Raw genomic sequence first — 19462 nt, forward strand, 5'->3', positions numbered from 1 at the left:
CTAAAATAATTCAGGCCTGAAAGAGTTAAAGGAACAATGAGATGTTGGTTCAGGCCTACCAACACATGCTACATTTTAACAGATGCATTCAAACATAAAGTGCAATGCATGGGATTACAAGGGCTGCCAGCATTCATTCCTGTGCTGTTACAGAAGAGGAGGAATAAATCACTAAATTTCACAAAACAGCAGAAAAAAAGCAACTAGACATCTTTGCAGTAAAGTATTTAATTTTATATTCGTTATGTCATTGACTTACAAGTACAGTGCTTTAACAACATGTTCCTCTTAATAAAGAAAATTATGCAAATCAGTGGTAATATTTTAACCAATTCTTGTCTGAAAGAATTCTGTTACGCCACAGATTTGGCTGCCGAACATTCCGGGATAGGGTAGCGTGGGTAGTGGGTGGGTTGACAGGGAAGGTGGATGTGGGGTTTGGTGGTCAAACACCTTGAAAACATGGGCAGATACTGAATTGGATAAAGAACATGACAAGCCACTATGTTGTCACCTGGAACAAATTCACTTGACTTCCGCCCAATTACGATTGTCAATTTTATGCAATTAAAATCTCATCCACGTGTGCTACATGCCCCAGCTGGCCTGTTTTCAATGTTGTGTTGATGACTTTGCTAGATTGAACAAATGGTTTAAAGGCAACAAACAAACAATAAGATCAGAAATAAATAGATTTTGCTACTAAAAACAAAATGTATATTCATTTAAATATAGGTTATAGAACAGAAATTATTTCAATACATACCATAGATCCTTCACAGGCTTAAGTCATGGATGTACATGTCATATCACAAATACAATACTTCTTTCTTATATAAATATAAATTAAATTATTGTGACAGTGATTTACAGTGTACTACAGTATTACTGCAAAAATAATTTTACAAGAAAGCATCACCACTATTGCTTACATGTAATTATAATAATTGAGAATTTTTGGTTCAGGTAATTTCTTCTATAGAGTGGAATAAGTGAGATAGGACATACTTTATTTTAGTGCTGGATCAAACTTCGTATCATGATTCAGACTTTCTATAGTGGGCAGAAGATTACTGAACAGCTTAATTCCATTATAGTAAACACCTTTTTGATACTTACAGAGGTCAGTGTTTGGCACATCAAGGTTATATCTGTATCTTGTATTTCCATTACAAATATCTGAGTTTGTTTGAAATTTTCTTATGTTGTCCGCTATAAATGATGATAATGAGAGCGAGAATTTATTGGATGGTGGGAAAATATTACAATTTTTAAACAATTCCATACATGACACTCTCCTTTTAGTGCCTGCCATTTTTCTAATAATTTTCTTTCGGATGTAAAATAATTTTTTGCTGTCTGTTGAGTTTCTCAAGAAACTAATTCCATATGACATTATAGAACAGAAGTAAGTAAAGTAAATGAATTTTAAAGTTTCTGTTTTCATGAGTGATGTGACAACCTCATAGCAAAGCATGATAAGCCTAGTTTAGGGATAATATACTGAATATGTGTTTTCCAATTGAAGTCACTTTGAAGGTCAAGAAATGTAACTCATGGACATAATCTACTTTAAATTAGTTTATTTCAGTTCCATGTCATATGCAGTTATAATTTACAGCAATTGAAAAGGCAGCAGAAAAACATTTATAATCCAAAAGAAAAGTCATTAGAATAGTAGCAGAAGTTACAAAAATGCATCTTATAGGGCCTACTTAACCTTGCCTGTGAATTCTTACTCTCACTACTATTTGTTGTACATAGCACAGAAAAGCACCAAATAAATTCCGAAATACAAAGTCTCTATAAATACAAGACATGAATATGACCTCTATATGCTGAATGCTAACCTTACTAGGTATCAGAAAGACGTGTACTATGCAGGACTAAAATTATTCAATATGATTCCATCTAACATTATAAGTTTAAATTGACACAAAGGTATTGACTGATATATATATAGTTATCTTTTCTTTGAAGCCTTTTACTCTGCAGAAAGGTTGATTTTGACTGAAAATTAATAACCACTGGAATTTGAAAACAATTTTCTGTCATGATTACTATGCTTGGCCATGTGTTTGTTTTAGGTGTGTTAACGAGTGGCTGCTACAGTATGTTATAGTTTCATCGGCTCCAAGACCTTTACAAATGTCTCTGTTACAACTGCTAAAACTAATATGCCCTCTTACTTTGCATTCACTGACATGGTTTTGAGTAAGATTGTTAAGCCCTATAGCTCACCTTTCAGAGCAGCATTGTAGTAACTCCTGTTTTGCCTCACTCCCTGCCACTGCCCATGTGGTGTTCATCCTGGTCTATTGGAATGTTATGTCGCTATATAGTTGAAAGTAAAACCGCCTAACAGCGGCTCCTTCATGTGTTCTTCTTGTCCTCTACCGTGGTACTCTTGAACAGCATTTGCCTGTGCTGGCTGGTTTGGTTGTCTACGTTATTTGGCACTTACACAACTCTGTTATGACTAATATTCACTTATTTAGGTGAGGTCACTTGCTTTTTACCTCTGCCCCCTACGTACGAGTCTCCTGGTGCAGAGAAACATGCTGTCTCCATTTTCAGGGCTGAAGTATATACAGTGTTTTTCTCATAACCTTAAAGTCCGGTGACGGTACTTTTCTATGAAACATTCGGCTTTACCAACAAATTAACAAGGCTTCACAATCCATGGTCTGTTCGTTGTTTGCTGGATGTGCTTATGAAAATCTGGTTTGTTCTCAATTGCAATTTCAATTTCACCGTGGGAAATTTTGTTTTCTTCCATTGAATGAACCTTGATAACACTGACACCTAGCGGGTGATACAGAAACAAACCTTCCACGGAATACGCATGGTCCTTATGGTGTTCGTTGGTTGTACTGTTGTAATTGAAATGGTCAGGTAATTTCGGTAAAAATCAGTTGTAATTTGGGTATTGTCTTCCGTTTATGAATGCTGAAGCATTTTAATTTAAGGATAAGGTGTCTTAGAAAATATATCCTGGTGCTTAGTCGGAGCTAGACTCAACATTGTCATTGTTTCATCATGTTCTCGTGTTCTGCATAATAGCATTAGCAAGAAGAAAAATATTTAAAATATGAAAGTTGTCTATTTAATGATACTTAATTTCTAAGAACATCCAGTTGATGTTAACTCTACGCTTGTTTCGAGCTTTATTTAATTGTCTGTCTATAGTTTTGATGTCTGATTCGTACATAACCTTAATCGGTCTAACTTGCATTATGATTTAATTCTAGGTATTAACCTTCTGAGATCACAATTATGGAGGAATATGCTCGTGAGCCATGCCCATGGCGTATTGTCGATGACTGTGGAGGTGCATTTACAATGGGTTGCATTGGAGGTGCTGTATTCCAGAGTATAAAAGGCTTCCGAAATGCACCGAGTGGAATGAACCGTCGTCTTCTTGGTAGTTTAGCAGCTATTAAGCAGCGTTCACCGATAATTGCTGGCAACTTTGCAATATGGGGAGGCATGTTTTCAACTATCGACTGTACCTTGGTACATTTTCGAAAGAAAGAGGATCCTTGGAATTCTATAATCAGTGGTGCAGCCACTGGTGGTATTTTAGCAGCAAGAAATGGTCTACCAGCAATGGCAGGCAGTGCTGTAATTGGAGGTGTTCTTTTAGCTCTAATTGAAGGTGTAGGAATATTGTTCACACGAATTTCTGCAGAGCAGTTCAAACCACCAAACCCAATCCTGGAAGATCCTTCACAGTTAGGGCCACCTCCTGGTTTTCATCAGCAACCTAATTATTAGTGCATGGACAATTTTAATAGCCAAATTACAAAAATGAAAGGAATACAGTTTATGATGTATATATGTGTAGTGAGAATAAAGTTGTTTCTTTACTTCCCATTTGTCACAATTTAATGAATATGTAATATTTGTTGCAGTTCACTTTCTATGCTTTCTTATTACGTTTGACATATAAATTATGAATTGTATCACTGAAAGTATTGAAATTGGATGAGTCAGTAGAGATCCCAAAATGTAAACAATGTTATTTAATATAATCAATGTAAAGTGAAGCTTCTGTTCTCTTGCTGTAATTTAAAAATATAGTAGTCAGGTTTTTTTTACATGTTCTTTCATCTCTTTTAATGTTTAGAAATTGCAATTGATTCAAATGATTTTGAAGCCCTCAATGATGGTATTTTTTGTACATACACTTTAAGCTTGAAAGCAGAGTTTACTGTAACAGCAGTGTTATTAGCACAACCACATAATTATTAAGTTTACAGACATTGTTTAATATAAGAAGTTCTGAATTTGCAGTAAAGATAAAATCTCAAAGTTCTTGAAGATGAAGGCAGCATGTTTCTCCAAAATGTTGGGCATACGGCCATAAGACTACATGATACAACAAACCACAAGCCTATGTTCTAATTTTTTTTTATTTGCAGCTTGTCAGGTTTGCCATTATGCAAACTGAATGCACGTTTGAAGTTTGTGAAATTTGTATCATTCCTAGTAGTTCGATGCAGGATTATGGCGTGGCTTTAGAGAAGACCTTTGTTGTGAGAAGTACCAATATGCCAATTTGTACTTCAGTTTAATCAGAGAAAATACAATTGTCTGTCAGTATCTGTTTTTTTATATTGGAAACAAAGCCACTATCCCCTTCACAAGGTGTGAGGAAGTTTAAGGATGTGAACTTGATTTTTGAAAGCAGTTAGGCCTAGTAATTACTTTTGTTACATTACAAAATATTTTCTGTAAATTATAGGATTAAAACAAAACATTTAAGACCATGAATAGGTATTAAAAAAGAAACTGGAAATATATTATTATATTTAGCCAGTGGGTATGAAATACATTGTTTTCAATTTCATAGTATGAAAAAACAAGTCAGTTATCTCTGCAACAAGTCGATTACTTTTCATCAATGTGGTTATGCCAGTCACAGTGTGCCATTGCATTTCTGCCAACCAGAATTGGAAGGATTTTGGTGTGGCCATCGGATCCGGAAGGACTGGGTTTCAATAAAGGAATATAAAGTGAAGCTTTTGTGCCGACTGAAGTTGATGAAAGACTCTCGAGTTACAGGTAGCTGAATGGTGAATAAACCATATCTTCTGCCAACGTTTCAAGAATAATCTCTGCTCTCATCCTCAGGGCTGCTGCATAACAAATCTGATCCTTTGTAGCCACCTGCTGCAGCTTGTAACCTAACAGTCTTTCATCAAAGGAATATAAATTTACAAATTATAATGAAACTTGGATGCAGATATCAGCATCATATATGGCACTCTTAGTGATGTTTACTGCAACACAAAAGGTAAACTTGTGTGAAATAGTTCTGCGCTGTTTCATCTACATTCTTTCTTTGAGGTATCTGAAGTCATTATTCCAGATATGTCTTACCATTTTGGACAAACTCAAGAACAATAATTATTTGACTTTGTGGCCACTTACCATGTTCCTGAAGAATCACTTCTTTCAACAATAAATATGGCCTCTTCTAGTGAATTGGTTCCCACACACATTCACTTGATATAAAGAAATAATACTCGGCAATGCTTTTCTGTAAAAAAAAGAAGCAGTAATTTTAAATTGTTTGGCAATTTTAACGTATTGTGACGTTTGATTATTTTATTATGTATGTATTTTGAAGAAAATGTGCTGGTACTGCGTAATGGTTTACCACAACAAAAAAGCATTGATGCTCAGTAGTAAAAGCTGTTAAAGTTGGCGGGATATCAACATGAGTGACCCCAAAAGTGTCTTACAAGGCAGAAGAATGGCTGTGGGAGGTTTATTCTTAATTTTCTTTGGAGTAAACTATGAACAGAATTTGCATGTTAGCCATATTAGCCTGACTAACACTTCAAGAAATAAAGTCTTATTTCATGGTTAGATGGGTACTCCATACAAACCAGTCATGTAAAGTCCATTGTTATCCAGCTCCAGACACTTAGGCACTTGCTGTTAGCGTAAGCTTTGACTTTGGTTGACACCACTCTGCATGCTTATCTCTTAAGGATTATTTGAATTAATAATAGTCTGAAGATAACAGCTGTTGTAAATTGTAGAATTATTCAACTGCTTTCTGTTCTTATGAAAGACCAGTGCCTAAATATCCTTTTCCTCTACTTCATAATTCATATGTACTGAACATAAACACAGAGAACAATAATAAAACACTGTTAAAAGGCCAGGTTCATTGATCTGTGGGGGTGGGAGAAAATACCTCCCTAGGGAGTGCAGGTCCCAGAGGTGGCCTAGCCCCATGTGTTACCAAGCCACATTTTAGGTGTGTTTTATATGTTCTACAGAAATTGCTTCCATGAAACTTTCATTCAGTAGGATATGAGCATTATTTCAAATAACATCTGTGATAAATTTATCTGTGACAGGTAGTATTGGCAAATGACATATTACTGTAACTATTGCAAGATGTGCACTAAATGAATCCAAAAATATTTGCAGACCATCTTTAAGCCTACGAGGAAACATATGTTATTTCTGAAATAAGGAATATCAGCCTGAAGATGGCTGTTTTCTGACGTCGTGTAGTCTGATAGTTGTAGACTGGCGTTTCCGAGGTGCTTACTGCCACCATCGTCAGGGCGGCATACACATTTTCGGAAGCGAAAGGCAGGGGGGAGGAGGGCGTAACTGAAAATTTAGCCATGTTGGTTGTGCAGTGATGACTCAGATTCTACAATGATTTGTTTGAACCAGTAAGTTAATATAACCTAATAATAGTACACAATGAGAAGAGAGGATATTCAATCACAAATTTTTGGCACTGTGAAGTCAGCAGTTCGGTTAAAGAGGAAGTTTTCTTCTTCAGTAGAACAATGCAACTACTTTACCACAAAGCTGGCATGGTTCCAGGGTTGAAAATTTGTAAGACCCTCCTACATCCGTCATACAAGTCTAATCTGGCAACACTTGGAGCCAAACACGCAAGACTCATGTGGATGCATTTCAGCGTTGCCATGGTAGTAGGATAATTTCTCGTTTAGGAAGAATGCATTTTAAGGACTCGGTAACGTAATGGGCTACGGGCTGGACGAACGGGGTTCGATTACTGGCGCGACAGGAATACCTTTCATGGCCACCATAAAACGATCAACTCTATGGTTAGCTAATCATATCTGAAGAACAGGGCATATAATCAATATAAAACAACAACCAAGATGGAGAAAGTTTAGAACTCTAAAGAAACATACAAATTATAAAATATATGCAACAAGGGACCTAACCTTCTGATACGGAAAGACAATAGTAGGCTAATTATGTGGGTGAAGCGTATATTCCAAGCATTTAAATCGACTAGTTTTTAAATGTCAAAAACCTACATATGATAACCATTTCGCATGTAAACATTAATTTTCAAAGTGCTTACTGAAACTGAAGAGGTAAAATCGTTAATTTTCCAAACATCATTTGAAGGAGCATAAATTATAATTCACATTTCATTCTTTAATAGAACTGCAACGTTAAAATGTTTTCTGTTCGAGGCGTACTGTAAAATACTGAGCACTGTGAAATGAAGTTGTCCCGAACTCTTGAGTGTAATTTTAGATTGTGACTAAAAATAAAATCCTGTGTAAGAGAGAGGGTACAGAAACTGAAGTACAGTAGCCACGAGGAAATCGTTAGCGAACCACGCGTTGTAAAATATATAATCTAGGCTGTGTTACAGCATCTCTCCTCATCCGATATTTAGATTTCATTTTGCAGAGCTTGTTTTCTTTCTTCCGACACAAGAACCAAAATAAGCATGTACAGAAGAATTATGGGCTTCTTCGGAGGTGAGTAACGATTTGAAATTAATTATTTAAGTTTCACAGAACACGTTCTTACTTCTATAAAATTACTTTGAATCTTAAATCGTAATCAGCAATTATTTATCTAAAGCTTCTGCGCACTTGAAAGAGCAGTATATCGTATTTAGATCTTTAATATCTGAGGTATATTGATTCTCGCAGCCTTTCCAATGGTAAAATAAAATCCTATTACGATATACACCCCACGAAAAAAATACATAAATTTAAGCTTAATAAAATTGAAATGTAAACAGAATGCATTACTTTACTTTAATAAATATGAAAATTAAAAATAAAATTAAACCGTCATCAATATAAAAATATAAGTAGGTATTTAAAATACTGTGTATTTCTTATTAGTAAGATTCAGCGCTGTTAATTAGGACTCACTCACTCTATGGTGCAGGAAATTCTTTGAAAAGACGACTGCATACTCGGCTTGTCAAAAAGTAGCCGCTGCTAATTTGGACAGACTCAATAATGAAAATGTTTTCAGAATCCGGGCATCTATTTTATATTGCAACTCTGATCTGCATCTGAATTGCGGATTCTGTTACTAAACAGAGAAGAAATAAACAGTTCATTTGTATGGCACGTAGCCTACTTTGGAACGCTACATACAGAAAGGAGCCGGGATAGCTCAGTCAGTTTAGTGACTAGCTACGGGCTGGACGACCGGGGTTCGATCCCCGACGGGGGCAGAGGATTTTTCCTTTAGCCTCTGCGTCCAGACCGGCTCTGGGGCCCACCCAGCCTCCTCTACAATGGGTACCGGGGTCCCTTCCCGGGGGTAAAGCCGGCCGGGGCGTGATGCTGACCACTCACCCCCGTCTAGTGCCGAGGTCAAGGAAGAGAGGAGCTATACCTTCACTCACCCCAAACGCCTACATGGCGTATAGTGGGACAAACTTTACTTTACTTTACTTTTTTTACATACAGAAAGACGCTGGGCGCCGATTTATATACTAAACTAAAATGAACAAAGAGAATGAAGAATGACTTGTTATTACCTTAGGTGTGACGGCCGAGAGTTCTGAAGATAGCAATCAAAAACTGACAGTGGGGAGAAATGAAGAAGTTGGCGAGCTTGCCGAAACATTGGACAAGACTGATTGCGTTTCAGCGAGGGAACAAAAGACATTACGTGATCGTATTATAAGTCTGGAACAGGAACTGAAGGTATGATTCAAACCAATAACCTCAGCCAGAATTTAGAAAGCATATTTTTATATAAAATTTCTGTGCTTTATTAGCATAAAAATTTCTTAGTATTATATTTTCTCATCTATTTATATTCTGTATGTCTCTCTTTCGTATAAAGGTTCGTACTGAAGAATGTGAGAATTACAAGAACAGACTTGAGCTTGCAGAAAAGAAACTGAGAATTCTGCAAACAACTGCTGTTCCTCCACCTACAAGCAAGGTTTCTACTGGAGTAGGAGATGGAGCTGTCGATGCCAGTAAAGAGAACACTAATGAAAATGAATTATCTCTAAACACAGGAATTCCCAACATGGAAAAGCTGACAGATGAAAATAATGAACTGCGTGTAGCATTAACGAAAGCTGGTGAACTGCTGAAGGATAAGACGGACCTCTGTGACAATCAGGAGAAAAAAAATAATGCTTTAACCAGCCAAATAGAATCACTGAAGGAAGTAGTGGCCATCACAAAAGATCTTCTTAATATCCGCAACATGGAGGTACAACATCTACAAAATGATGTTGAGTTGATGGAAGGAAAAATTTCAGACGAGAGGCAGAGGCACAATTTAATGATTACACAAATGGATGAAGCAGTGAAACTGAATTCTGATTTGAAGGCTGAGTATGAGAATCAACTGGGAATTTTCCAAGAATTGAAAATCAAATATGAAGAAAAAGTGAAATTGCTGACAAAGGAGAATGAGAAACTTGAAGAGGAAGTTTCATTGTCAAAAACTGTGCAAAATAACCAAGAATTAACTACTAATAATTCAGTAATTGAAGAAACAGGTACACAATAAATCATCTCAACCTGTTATCTAATACTTTTGACCTATGAAATTTTTAATACAATACTGGACCCCTCATCCAGAAACCTTGGGAACTAAGGCTTTTTGGATTTTCGAAATTTCTGGATTTTGAACCTTTATGCAGGGGAGATTTTAATACAGACAAAATAAATATTTTTTTGTTTTGTTTTCAGATGCTTATAAGTATAATATAATTTTAAACTTTCAAATTACCTCTTAACTGTAATTACATCGTGCTTGAAGACTTTGAGAAAAAAATACGAATTTTGGGATGCTGGATACGGGGTCCGACACTGCACTGCGGATTTCGTGGAATGCCTTTCTCATGCATATTTTAAATGTTATCATTATGAAACAGATTGCTTTCTTATTAACTCATAAGAATCTTTAAAATTATTCTTTATGCTTCTTACCAATATAAAATCATGCATACAAACAAAACTGTTGTATGCATGATTTTATATTCCAATACACTGCATGGTATGCAAGGTTTTAAGATTCTTACCAATATCATTTTCCTAACAACTATTTATTTATTTTTCATAACATATGTCGAGTATTTCTTCTACAGCTTGCTGTCCAACCAACTGGAAGTATAAAATCATGTGATTTTAATACTAACGTCATATTATAAAAGCTACCTTTCATCGAAAGCAATTAGTACATGCACTGAATAGGTCTTTCATTCTTAGTAGAATGGAGTAGTGTATATTCTATAAAGAAATGGTTTTATAAACTCTAAAACTAGAATTATGGGACAATATTGCAAATGGATGCCAACACTGGACAGCAAGATTTTATAAATAATAAAATATATCATGTCCCAGTAAAATATGTATCTATGAATTAAACTATAGTCACTTGAACTAATATATTAAGCTTATAAAGTAGACAAACAATTTATTGTGGTTATTAACAAAAAAGATTTTATACAAAGTAAGCTACACAATATGTATATTATATAGGATTTGAGTCTGAAGATTGTCTTGTGGATTGTTGCACTGTGTAGTCTGGTAGAAGTTTACCGATGTTTCCAGACTACACAACACAACCCAGAAGACAGCCACCTATGTATATTATAACTTGAAGAGGTTCAGTTTGGTTTAAGGTTGAAATAAGGTATTTAGATATTACATTAATATTACTGCTTACTCACCAATTACCGCTTAATAATTTTTTTGCAAACATGTCTGGCAAACTCACTTTCCAGGAGTTATTTCGGTATCAATGTCTTGAAACAGCAGGTTATGAGTATGGAAGTTCCATATTATTTCATGAGGCAGATTCTGTTGTAAAACAAACAAGCAAAGTCAATAAAACAGTTTGTACATAATTTCAGAGCTGCAGAACCTACTTTTTCCTTGTAAATGATGGAATAAAATTTATGTAACATGTTTTGTTTCTGTCTTCAAAATAATATCATTGTTCTCACTTCTTACTAAATGAATCAGACTGAATTGGCCTTTCAAATTTCTTTGAATAATGTCTCTTTCAGATTCCCCTTGATAAAGCTAGTTAGCTAGCAAGCAAGCAAGCACATTTTTATACAAAAATATAAGTTATGCATAACTGCCTTCCAATCTGCCAAAGATCACATTCTGTTACAAAATGAGAAAACATAAATCAGTATACAGGTGGGTGGGAAGGAAGTAGGCATCGAGAAATTGTTATAATATAGAAATATAGAGGTTATAATCATTTCTTAATGCCTACTTACTTCCTACCCAGCCTGTAGATGGAGTATGACAAATCCAAATAGCTACTTCCTGCAGCATGTACAGCGATGGCTTCGAGAATTGTAGAACTCTGTCATACAGTACCATCAGCTTCTATGTGAGATTCGAGATTTCACAAGGTTAAGATGTCAATGATGGTCGTGTGGACTGTGACACCATATGGACTTGTAGGTTAGTTAATAATATTTTACACAAATATTCTGCCTCCATTCTTTCACTAAATATAAATTATGTTCCTCTGAAACACTGATACCAACCTACAAGTCCGCATGGTGTCACAAACCCCAAGACCACCAATGACATTAATTGCCATGTTCATAATGACAAACAGAACTGAAAATCATGAATGAACTTTTGCAAACATATATATGTATTTAAACTATTCTATGTTATAGACCAAAATATATTTTTTTTCCCCGGATTTATTAAAATTTATAATTGCTGTAAGAGCAAACACTTTCCCAGGAAGTGTTATTTGTGAATCACACAATACTGACATGAACATTAAGAATTGTATAATATTGACCAGTAATAACAATGCTGGTTGTTCGATCAAACATTTAAAAATTACATATTTTCATTATGGAAGCAAAGTTCTGCACATTCTCAGGTGATAGCACTTAAGGAGAGTAGTCAATATCATGCTCTGGCTGCCTTTATTCCAGGGAAGAGCATTCTTGACACCTACCAGATAGGTTTGATGGGTTGTTGAGCGATTCTGCACCTGATACTGAGAAGACAGATCCTGATGTTAGCAAAGAGGAATGATCTCAAGCTATCCAGTTCAGACCCAGCCATTTTATTGATTGGTAAAAGCCTGCTTCTCTGTTGCACAGACATCTTGTCCTAAAACCTTATACTATTAAACAGTTATAGTTAGATAAAGCAATAATCTAACAATAAAATGAAATTTAGCTAATGAGTTCATCTGCATAGAAGGTCATAGGGTTGAACCCTGCTGAATGTTCTTAATCTGTTGGTTGATGATGTCTGTGACCTCATTTGATCTGCTCCAAACTACACGGACACTGAGAACATTGGTGGTCTGGGACTCGGACTCTCACTAAATGGTTTCAAAGGGTAAAGAGCACCTGCAGTACTTCCCTTACCTTCAGTTTAAATTCAAACAGTTTCCAGAATTATTTTTTAATAAACATAAGCAGGTACTAATTTGAACCTAGAAATATTTGTTGAATGTTTATAGTTTTCCATAATGCTTCCTGCCTCTGCATTTTTGATAAGTATTGGAGCTGGTTGAGTTTTATATAGTTCCTTTTACAGCAATTCCCAGACTCTTGATACATGAACTAGTAAATAAGCAGTTAATTTTGTGGAAACTACTACCAATCTGTCTTGAGTTTCACAGTACAAGTAATAATTCAATTCTTTATTATTAGTGTGCTGTATCAACAGCCAGAAGGCCAATTACAGATACAGCACAAGAGATGAGCACACAAACACAGTAATAAATACAGAAGGGTAATAACAAACATAACATAAAAATACATTAGTATGGAGGATGCTAATATACAAGAAAAATTGCCACAAAATACATTAGTATATTTGTAATAATAATTTAAATAAATTAAGGAAATTAGACTATTATAGAATGTGATGAAGTGTAACAATGAACAACCCAGAAGACAGGAATCTTGTAACAATTTTCATTTTGAATATGTCCAAGTACCCGCAGACAACATTATCAACTGTTGCACATCTAGTAGGACTATTTAATCGAATGGCTAAAACTGAACATAGAGAAATCTCTCAGATTTTGAGCAGGAATGTGGAGACTGACAGCTTCCAGAAGGTAAGGATAGCATAAATATAATGATTACTAGTAACATTTTGATGGACAATATAAAAATTAATGTCTTTATGTAGCATTAAAATGTAAGATGTTGTGATCACCCACAATGAACATTCACATTTAAAGGCTATTTATGAGGGCATATCACATAATTAAAAGTGTAACTGACTTACCTTGCAAGACCTTTGTGCAGAAAGCAGTAATGTGCAATGTAAGTAGGGGGAGGAGGAGAACAGAAGGAAGAAGCCATCAGTTTATACAATGGCAGTGAATCTGTAAACTAGCAGAGGTCTTCAGAGAATGAGTAGGGAAACACTGCCTTCATGTCATGAACCCAGCAACAGCAGGTTGAAAGATCTGCAGCAAGATAAATAAACAGTCATACAACATTCAAATAAACTTTAATGCACAGTAACTCTGTATAGAGAATGGACCCTAACATTAAAGCAGGTTGCCACTTTACTGGCTGAAATCTCACAGCCAAGTTTATTCTTTAGGAATTAAAAATTAACATCTCACAATTTACCTTCTTGTCGCTTAAGCTGATAGTAAGTCAGTGACATTGCTTTCAAATGTTACATCAGCTTTACTGGGAAATGGAAAATTACCAGGTAAAAAAAAAGGAATATTAGTCACAATTCAAACACTGTATATATTTTTATTATAAAAATTCTCATTGTTAAGAAACCATACATTTTTTTATCTTTCAAAGTATTTTTGACAACATTTTTGTACATTATTTATATTACTATTAATTTACACATTTTCTCCTACTTGCCCATCCTCAAGTTAAAAAATATTCTCCGTTAACAAGTGCGAACAACGGTGACTGCAACATGGGGATGAACAAATGAAAGATCTGTGCTTTATGTGATGTAGAAAATGTTTAATCCTACGTTCTTTTTAAAAATGTGGGCATCATCTTACTACAATATAAAGGTACTGATAAAAGGATGAAGATGGATGGGGTTTTATAAATGGGATGCACAAAATAACACTACAATCCTAAACCATACCACAGATCTATACTTACATTCTATTACCTATACCATCCCTTAACATGATGAAGAAAGATGCTGAACAAGCAGCCATGTTTAGAATACAATAAGCATAGATTAAAGAATTTAGTTAAAGGTTACATACTATATAAAAGATAATTATTGGGAAAAAGTAGTATTGGTGCTTGGAAATGAGCCAGAAGATAATGCTTGTTCATACTGATAAAAATTGATCATTCAATTAGAAAAAATCTATAAGAATAAAAAGACTCATGGAATGATCTAGATGAATAAGACTGTATGGATCATAAAAATGTACAAATAATATTCTGATCTGTAATTAAGTTTATTCTAGGCCTTACTTCCTGGCTTGTTCAGTCATAACATTTTATTTTGAATAAACAGCAGTTATTGTTTGTTGTAATGTGCTAATGACCATATAACTTTATTAGGAACAGTGTATCATATTTCTTGTGGTAATTCGTGAAATTTAAGGTATCAGAAGTTGGAATGACATCTATAAATAATGTATAATATCACAGAAAGTTGGAACACACTTCACGGTTCTTATTTTATGACAAAATTAAAACTTCATATAATGAATATAATATAATTTTGGATTTTGATTGATGCTATATAGTCTGAGTTTCTGACAGCATCATAAATAAAAATGAGAATAATTATTTGAAACGGGTGCATGTTACATCTGATGGCGCCTAAGAATTGATACAGCATATTTTTTTCTGAAAACCTATTACTAAATGAATAAAGGAAATACAATATTTTTGTTGTCCTCAACTGACACCATATGTTTACTGAAATACAAAATATATTTAATAACAACTTAATTGTACACATTGTAATTACTTTCCTTGCTTGAAAATTATTATATTACTTTATGAAAAATAACTTATTTTTGATAATATGCATGTAATGTTATGTAACAATAAATCAGTCACAGACACTGTTAACAGAATTAAATACAAATCATAGCAATATTACTCAGCTTAATACAATCATAATCAGCTGACAAAGCATATGAAAGTATCAACTGTTATATATACAGAGGTTATTAAAAAAATCAATAACTGTCTCAGGGCTCTTTCTCCAAGAGGAACATTTTTTGTATACCTTTTCTGCGACACCTTTTGGCAGAAACAAGGCAGGAAAGATATATGGATACTGGATGATGTACATATATGGAATTTTAATTTTGTCCAAATTAATATGAGCATTATGATCCATACAGTATGACAAATAACAACCTTGTCTTATGTTTCTCCCATTTCAAGCTTCAATCAAATATCTTTCATTCTCCACATGAATGCATGTTTAGGACAGATAAGTACCCTCAGCTCCTAAGCACCAAACACAATTATTTTAAAATATTATGTCCAATGTATATCAGTGATAAGGTTTAGTTGACATCAACAAAACATTCTGATGTAAGGTAAGGTGGAAGGACAATTACCATATTCCATTTGATCAAAATTAATGGTATTGGCATTTCGTAGGGAAGTTTCTTATGATATAAAATGATTAATCAAGGAGCCTCAAAGCACACAGAAACAAAAGCTGGTACATTTTATAAGCAGCCTGGGAGGAAAGAGTAACAGAATATACAAATAAAATAATGCAAATCAATAAGATTTATATGTGTTATTCTGGCCCCTGCCACATTCTGTAACAATAATCTATTCCAACAATTTTGTGTAACTGAATGGAGAGCTGTGCCAAACACAGGAACTGAAGAATATGGCCATCTTCTGAGTTGTTACACTGTGTAGTCTGACATTTCAGAGGTGCTTGCTGCCTCCATAAATACAGTGATCATTGTCCAGAAGACAGCGGTCTACATACTCACTGCCATCCTCAGGGTACCTACAACAGTACCTTGAGGACGAGAATGAAGACGGTTCTTGAAACGGTGTTTTCTTCATTAACCCACCTTACACAGCTTGTAGCCAAGAAGAATTTATTATACTTAGTTGTGATGAAAGCTTCAGATCATACAGCACAGATACATACTATATAAAACCAACGCACACTTTTCTTAATTTCCTCTGTGTTCTTTCGAATCTTACCTTAATTCATGTTATCATCTTAAAATCGTTTACTCAATAAAAACGTTATATTTGGTAACATTCAATTTGGGAGTTGCATGTTTGAGACTCCTGGATTAAGTAGTAGTGATATTTCAGTTACAAAAATCTCAGTGTGAGTTACAGTGTTAAGTTGATGGTGTAAATGTAATCGAGGTACTTGCTAAACTAAACTGAAAACAACATAGTATAGAAGTTCAGAACAGCACTGAACCTAATGTGTACCTTAGTGTATAATGGGTCAAATCTCAATCTTTGGTACTGGCACATTATTATTTGGAAGAAATTAAATATATATTAATCAATATTTTCCTCTTAAAAGACAAAGTAAAGAAGTTAACCATAAATGGAAAAACATTTTCAGTAGCAATTACCGTTATTCATATACAAGTATAAAATTTTCTCAGATAACCTGACCTCTATGAATATTTTTTTCTCCAGGTATTTCTTTGATTTTTTTAAAGTCTATATAAATGGTGTGAGAATGATGCAGCAGAGAAAAGCATAACCAAACGTGCTAGATGAAGATTCTAGAAGCTACTCCATCTATTAACAAGATTTTTACTGCTTAAGGGGCCATTACAACTGGTCCAATTAAAGAATAACTCAACCTTCCTTGTTACAACTTCCACTTTATAATCTGAGGTTCGTAACAATGTACTATGTGTTAAATTAAAGTATGTGGAAAATTTGGACAAGGAAAGTTCAATCAAAGTATCTGAGCTTTTATAACAGGCAGATAGTTATTCCATTCCCCAGTACGTATGTTCTCCTGAAAATGTTCTTTATAATTACTTACTTTTTTGCAATCTTTCTTTGCTTTCATGTATTGGATATGTTTGAAGTACGTACATTAGAATAGAGCTTGATCAGATGGTTGTAACACTTTATGCCCTACCATTTATTTTTCTGATTGAAATATCTTCCACTATTTCAGAGTATCGGACATTATTTCCAAGTTGGATACTCTTGTACCATGACTAGAATTTCCTTCTTTCTTCTCTTGCAATACTCAATAAAAAATGCTGAAAATGAAAGTAGTTTTTAACACAGCTACCATATTCTAAATTTTGTAACTTGTTCTGATTTCTCCAGTACTCACTAAAACGTCTTTAAAGTATTTCTTTAGTTTTTTCCTGCAATACCAGGAGAAAACTCAACGTATTGCTTTATGGTGCTTCATCATATGTGCATTTAAATATACTTCACACTCACTCAGGTCTGTTAAGGTTTTATGGCATCATATTTACACAACTCGCTATGGATTTTCAACATGAAACTGAATAGTATAGATCATCCTTATTCATGCTGTACACTATTGTATATAGAGATTCTCACATTTTTCTATCCCAAATAATTGCTCCAAAATATTGTTGTTGAGCGGAGACCTGCAAGAAGTACACATAAATTAGAAACACTGCCACCATGTAAGAGGGGTGACAAGAGGAATATTATTATTAAGAATAATAATTACCATCCATGGACCTTGCCAGATTCCTCAAAGAGCACTAATGATTCTAGGACCCCTTGATTAAGTTTAGAATAATCAATATTAAAATTAAATTAAATCCATGGCATAACAGCTCCAGAGAGCCAAAGCCGACTAGCTGGCTGCTGGCCTCATGTTCACATGCCTAAGCAGAGGTGAACGATCATCCAACCAGATATAGGGTGATGTGTAGTCAGCACGACGAACCCCCAGCCATTGCTAGCTTTCCTGACTGGAATACGCTACTCATTGTAGCTCCCCAATTTCCTCACGATGCTGGGTTGGCACCGGTCTCATACACTGGTCGAAAGCTCATGAGAAAATTTCTTCTCTCCCAAGATTCGAACCAGCACGCATTCTGTATCGCCAGTCCGAAGCATGATGCCTCAGACCGCGCGGGTACGGCGTGGAACTAGAGAATAATCAATATATCAGTAATAAAATGTTGTAACCCACCTTTTAGTCTGGCCTTAGACTAGACACAGGCTTGTTGGACCAAGGCAGGCAAGGCATTTTATCACAATCAATTGGTTTTGTTGGGTTGGATCAGAGGCCCCTACATTTAGACAATGCAGTTTAGCACAAGGGGAACACATGCAGCAGACTGCATCTTAATGGAACACATCTCTGTAACCAGATAACCCATCTTTAATTTTAGCATTCAGTTTCTCTCATGTTACTGCTTACATTTAAAACTATCTTTAAAATATATTAGAATCAGTTTTACCATGGGGTTTCACCTAATTTCAGTATTTCTGAGGTAGTGAGATTATTTAATATTATCATTACATAAACTAACATTTTTGTGTCCATCATACAGTTTACTCCCAGTTATCCAGATTAATAAAGAGAGAAGATGATTGTCTTCTGGGATGTTGGGCCAAAATCTGATAGAAGTTTACCAATGTTTCAAAGGTGCTTCCTGCATCCATCATCAGGACAATGAGTTGTCATCACCCTGTTGATTTCATTCTTGAATACTAAACAGAATACATAAAAGTACAGTCATTTAAAAACTGCTACTTTACCAGGAAGAGACCACTTGGTTGAAGAAGACAGAAGAAAGGGTAATATTTTAAACTGGTCTTAAATAAGTGGGTTTTAAGATTTGGACTAGATTCATACGACTCAGAATGTAGTGGTCAAATGCTGGACTCTTGTGAACATGGCACTGGTTATCTTACAAGAGTATATGTGGAGATAAGGCGATCCTGCGCCAAGAACTGCAAATAAAATATTTTAAAACAAATTTTATATGAAGTGTTTAGCTATGATTTGAAACAAAAGCAATGAAAATAATTCTTAACTTACTGGAAAGCAGTAGATGCATGAACTAAGATAGCTGTATCTCATACAAGAACTTCCATCTTGTTCCCCTTACGCAGGATGCGGATCTGTCCTGGCTGCACCTCTGGAAGGCCCGTGCATTTGAAAGTGAACAACACTGTCTGCTGGCCAAAATTTGCCTCAAATCTGAATAAATGACAAACAGAAAATCTAATTTAGAAATTTGG

General features: G+C 34.9%; 3 protein-coding genes and 1 long non-coding RNA gene across 5 annotated transcripts in view; 2 read left to right on the plus strand and 2 right to left on the minus strand.

The window, feature by feature from the left end:
• Positions 1–212: 212 nt before the first annotated feature.
• Positions 213–6829, minus strand: LOC147875192 (uncharacterized). Of its 2 annotated transcripts, none has more exons than XR_015533613.1 (2): positions 5898–6829; positions 213–5545 (listed from the first exon to the last, which is right to left on the minus strand). It is a non-coding gene; the product is annotated as an uncharacterized LOC147875192 (long non-coding RNA). The 2 variants fall into 2 exon arrangements; XR_015533612.1 differs by having other exon boundaries at positions 5666–6829.
• On the plus strand, positions 2799–3876 carry LOC110829920 (mitochondrial import inner membrane translocase subunit Tim17-B). The gene is made up of 2 exons (XM_022064150.2): positions 2799–2895; positions 3252–3876. Exon 2 carries the CDS (start codon positions 3277–3279, stop codon positions 3775–3777), a length of 501 nt encoding a protein of 166 aa, XP_021919842.1. The 5' UTR covers positions 2799–2895; positions 3252–3276; the 3' UTR covers positions 3778–3876.
• Positions 6830–7580: 751 nt separating the features above from the next.
• Positions 7581–11207, plus strand: LOC110829919 (uncharacterized). Its single transcript, XM_022064149.2, has 3 exons — positions 7581–7784; positions 8815–8978; positions 9121–11207. Exons 1-3 carry the CDS (start codon positions 7754–7756, stop codon positions 9802–9804), a joined length of 879 nt encoding a protein of 292 aa, XP_021919841.1. The 5' UTR covers positions 7581–7753; the 3' UTR covers positions 9805–11207.
• Positions 11208–14001: 2794 nt separating this feature from the next.
• The window catches only part of Myo95E (Myosin 95E), a 105816-nt gene continuing 100355 nt past the window's right edge, over positions 14002–19462 (minus strand). The window contains exons 24-25 of the mRNA XM_087342686.1: positions 18405–19421; positions 14002–17847 (exon numbers count right to left, since the gene is read on the minus strand). Of these exons, the coding sequence (XP_087198812.1) occupies positions 19298–19421 (124 nt within the window). The 3' untranslated portion in view covers positions 14002–17847; positions 18405–19297. The remainder of the gene's footprint in view (positions 17848–18404; positions 19422–19462) is intronic.

Source organism: Zootermopsis nevadensis, unplaced genomic scaffold (assembly GCF_977971745.1).
Source record: "Zootermopsis nevadensis isolate Lab colony 2312 unplaced genomic scaffold, Znev_1.0 Znev_ptg000001l, whole genome shotgun sequence".
NCBI classification, from domain to species: Eukaryota; Metazoa; Arthropoda; class Insecta; order Blattodea; family Termopsidae; genus Zootermopsis; species Zootermopsis nevadensis.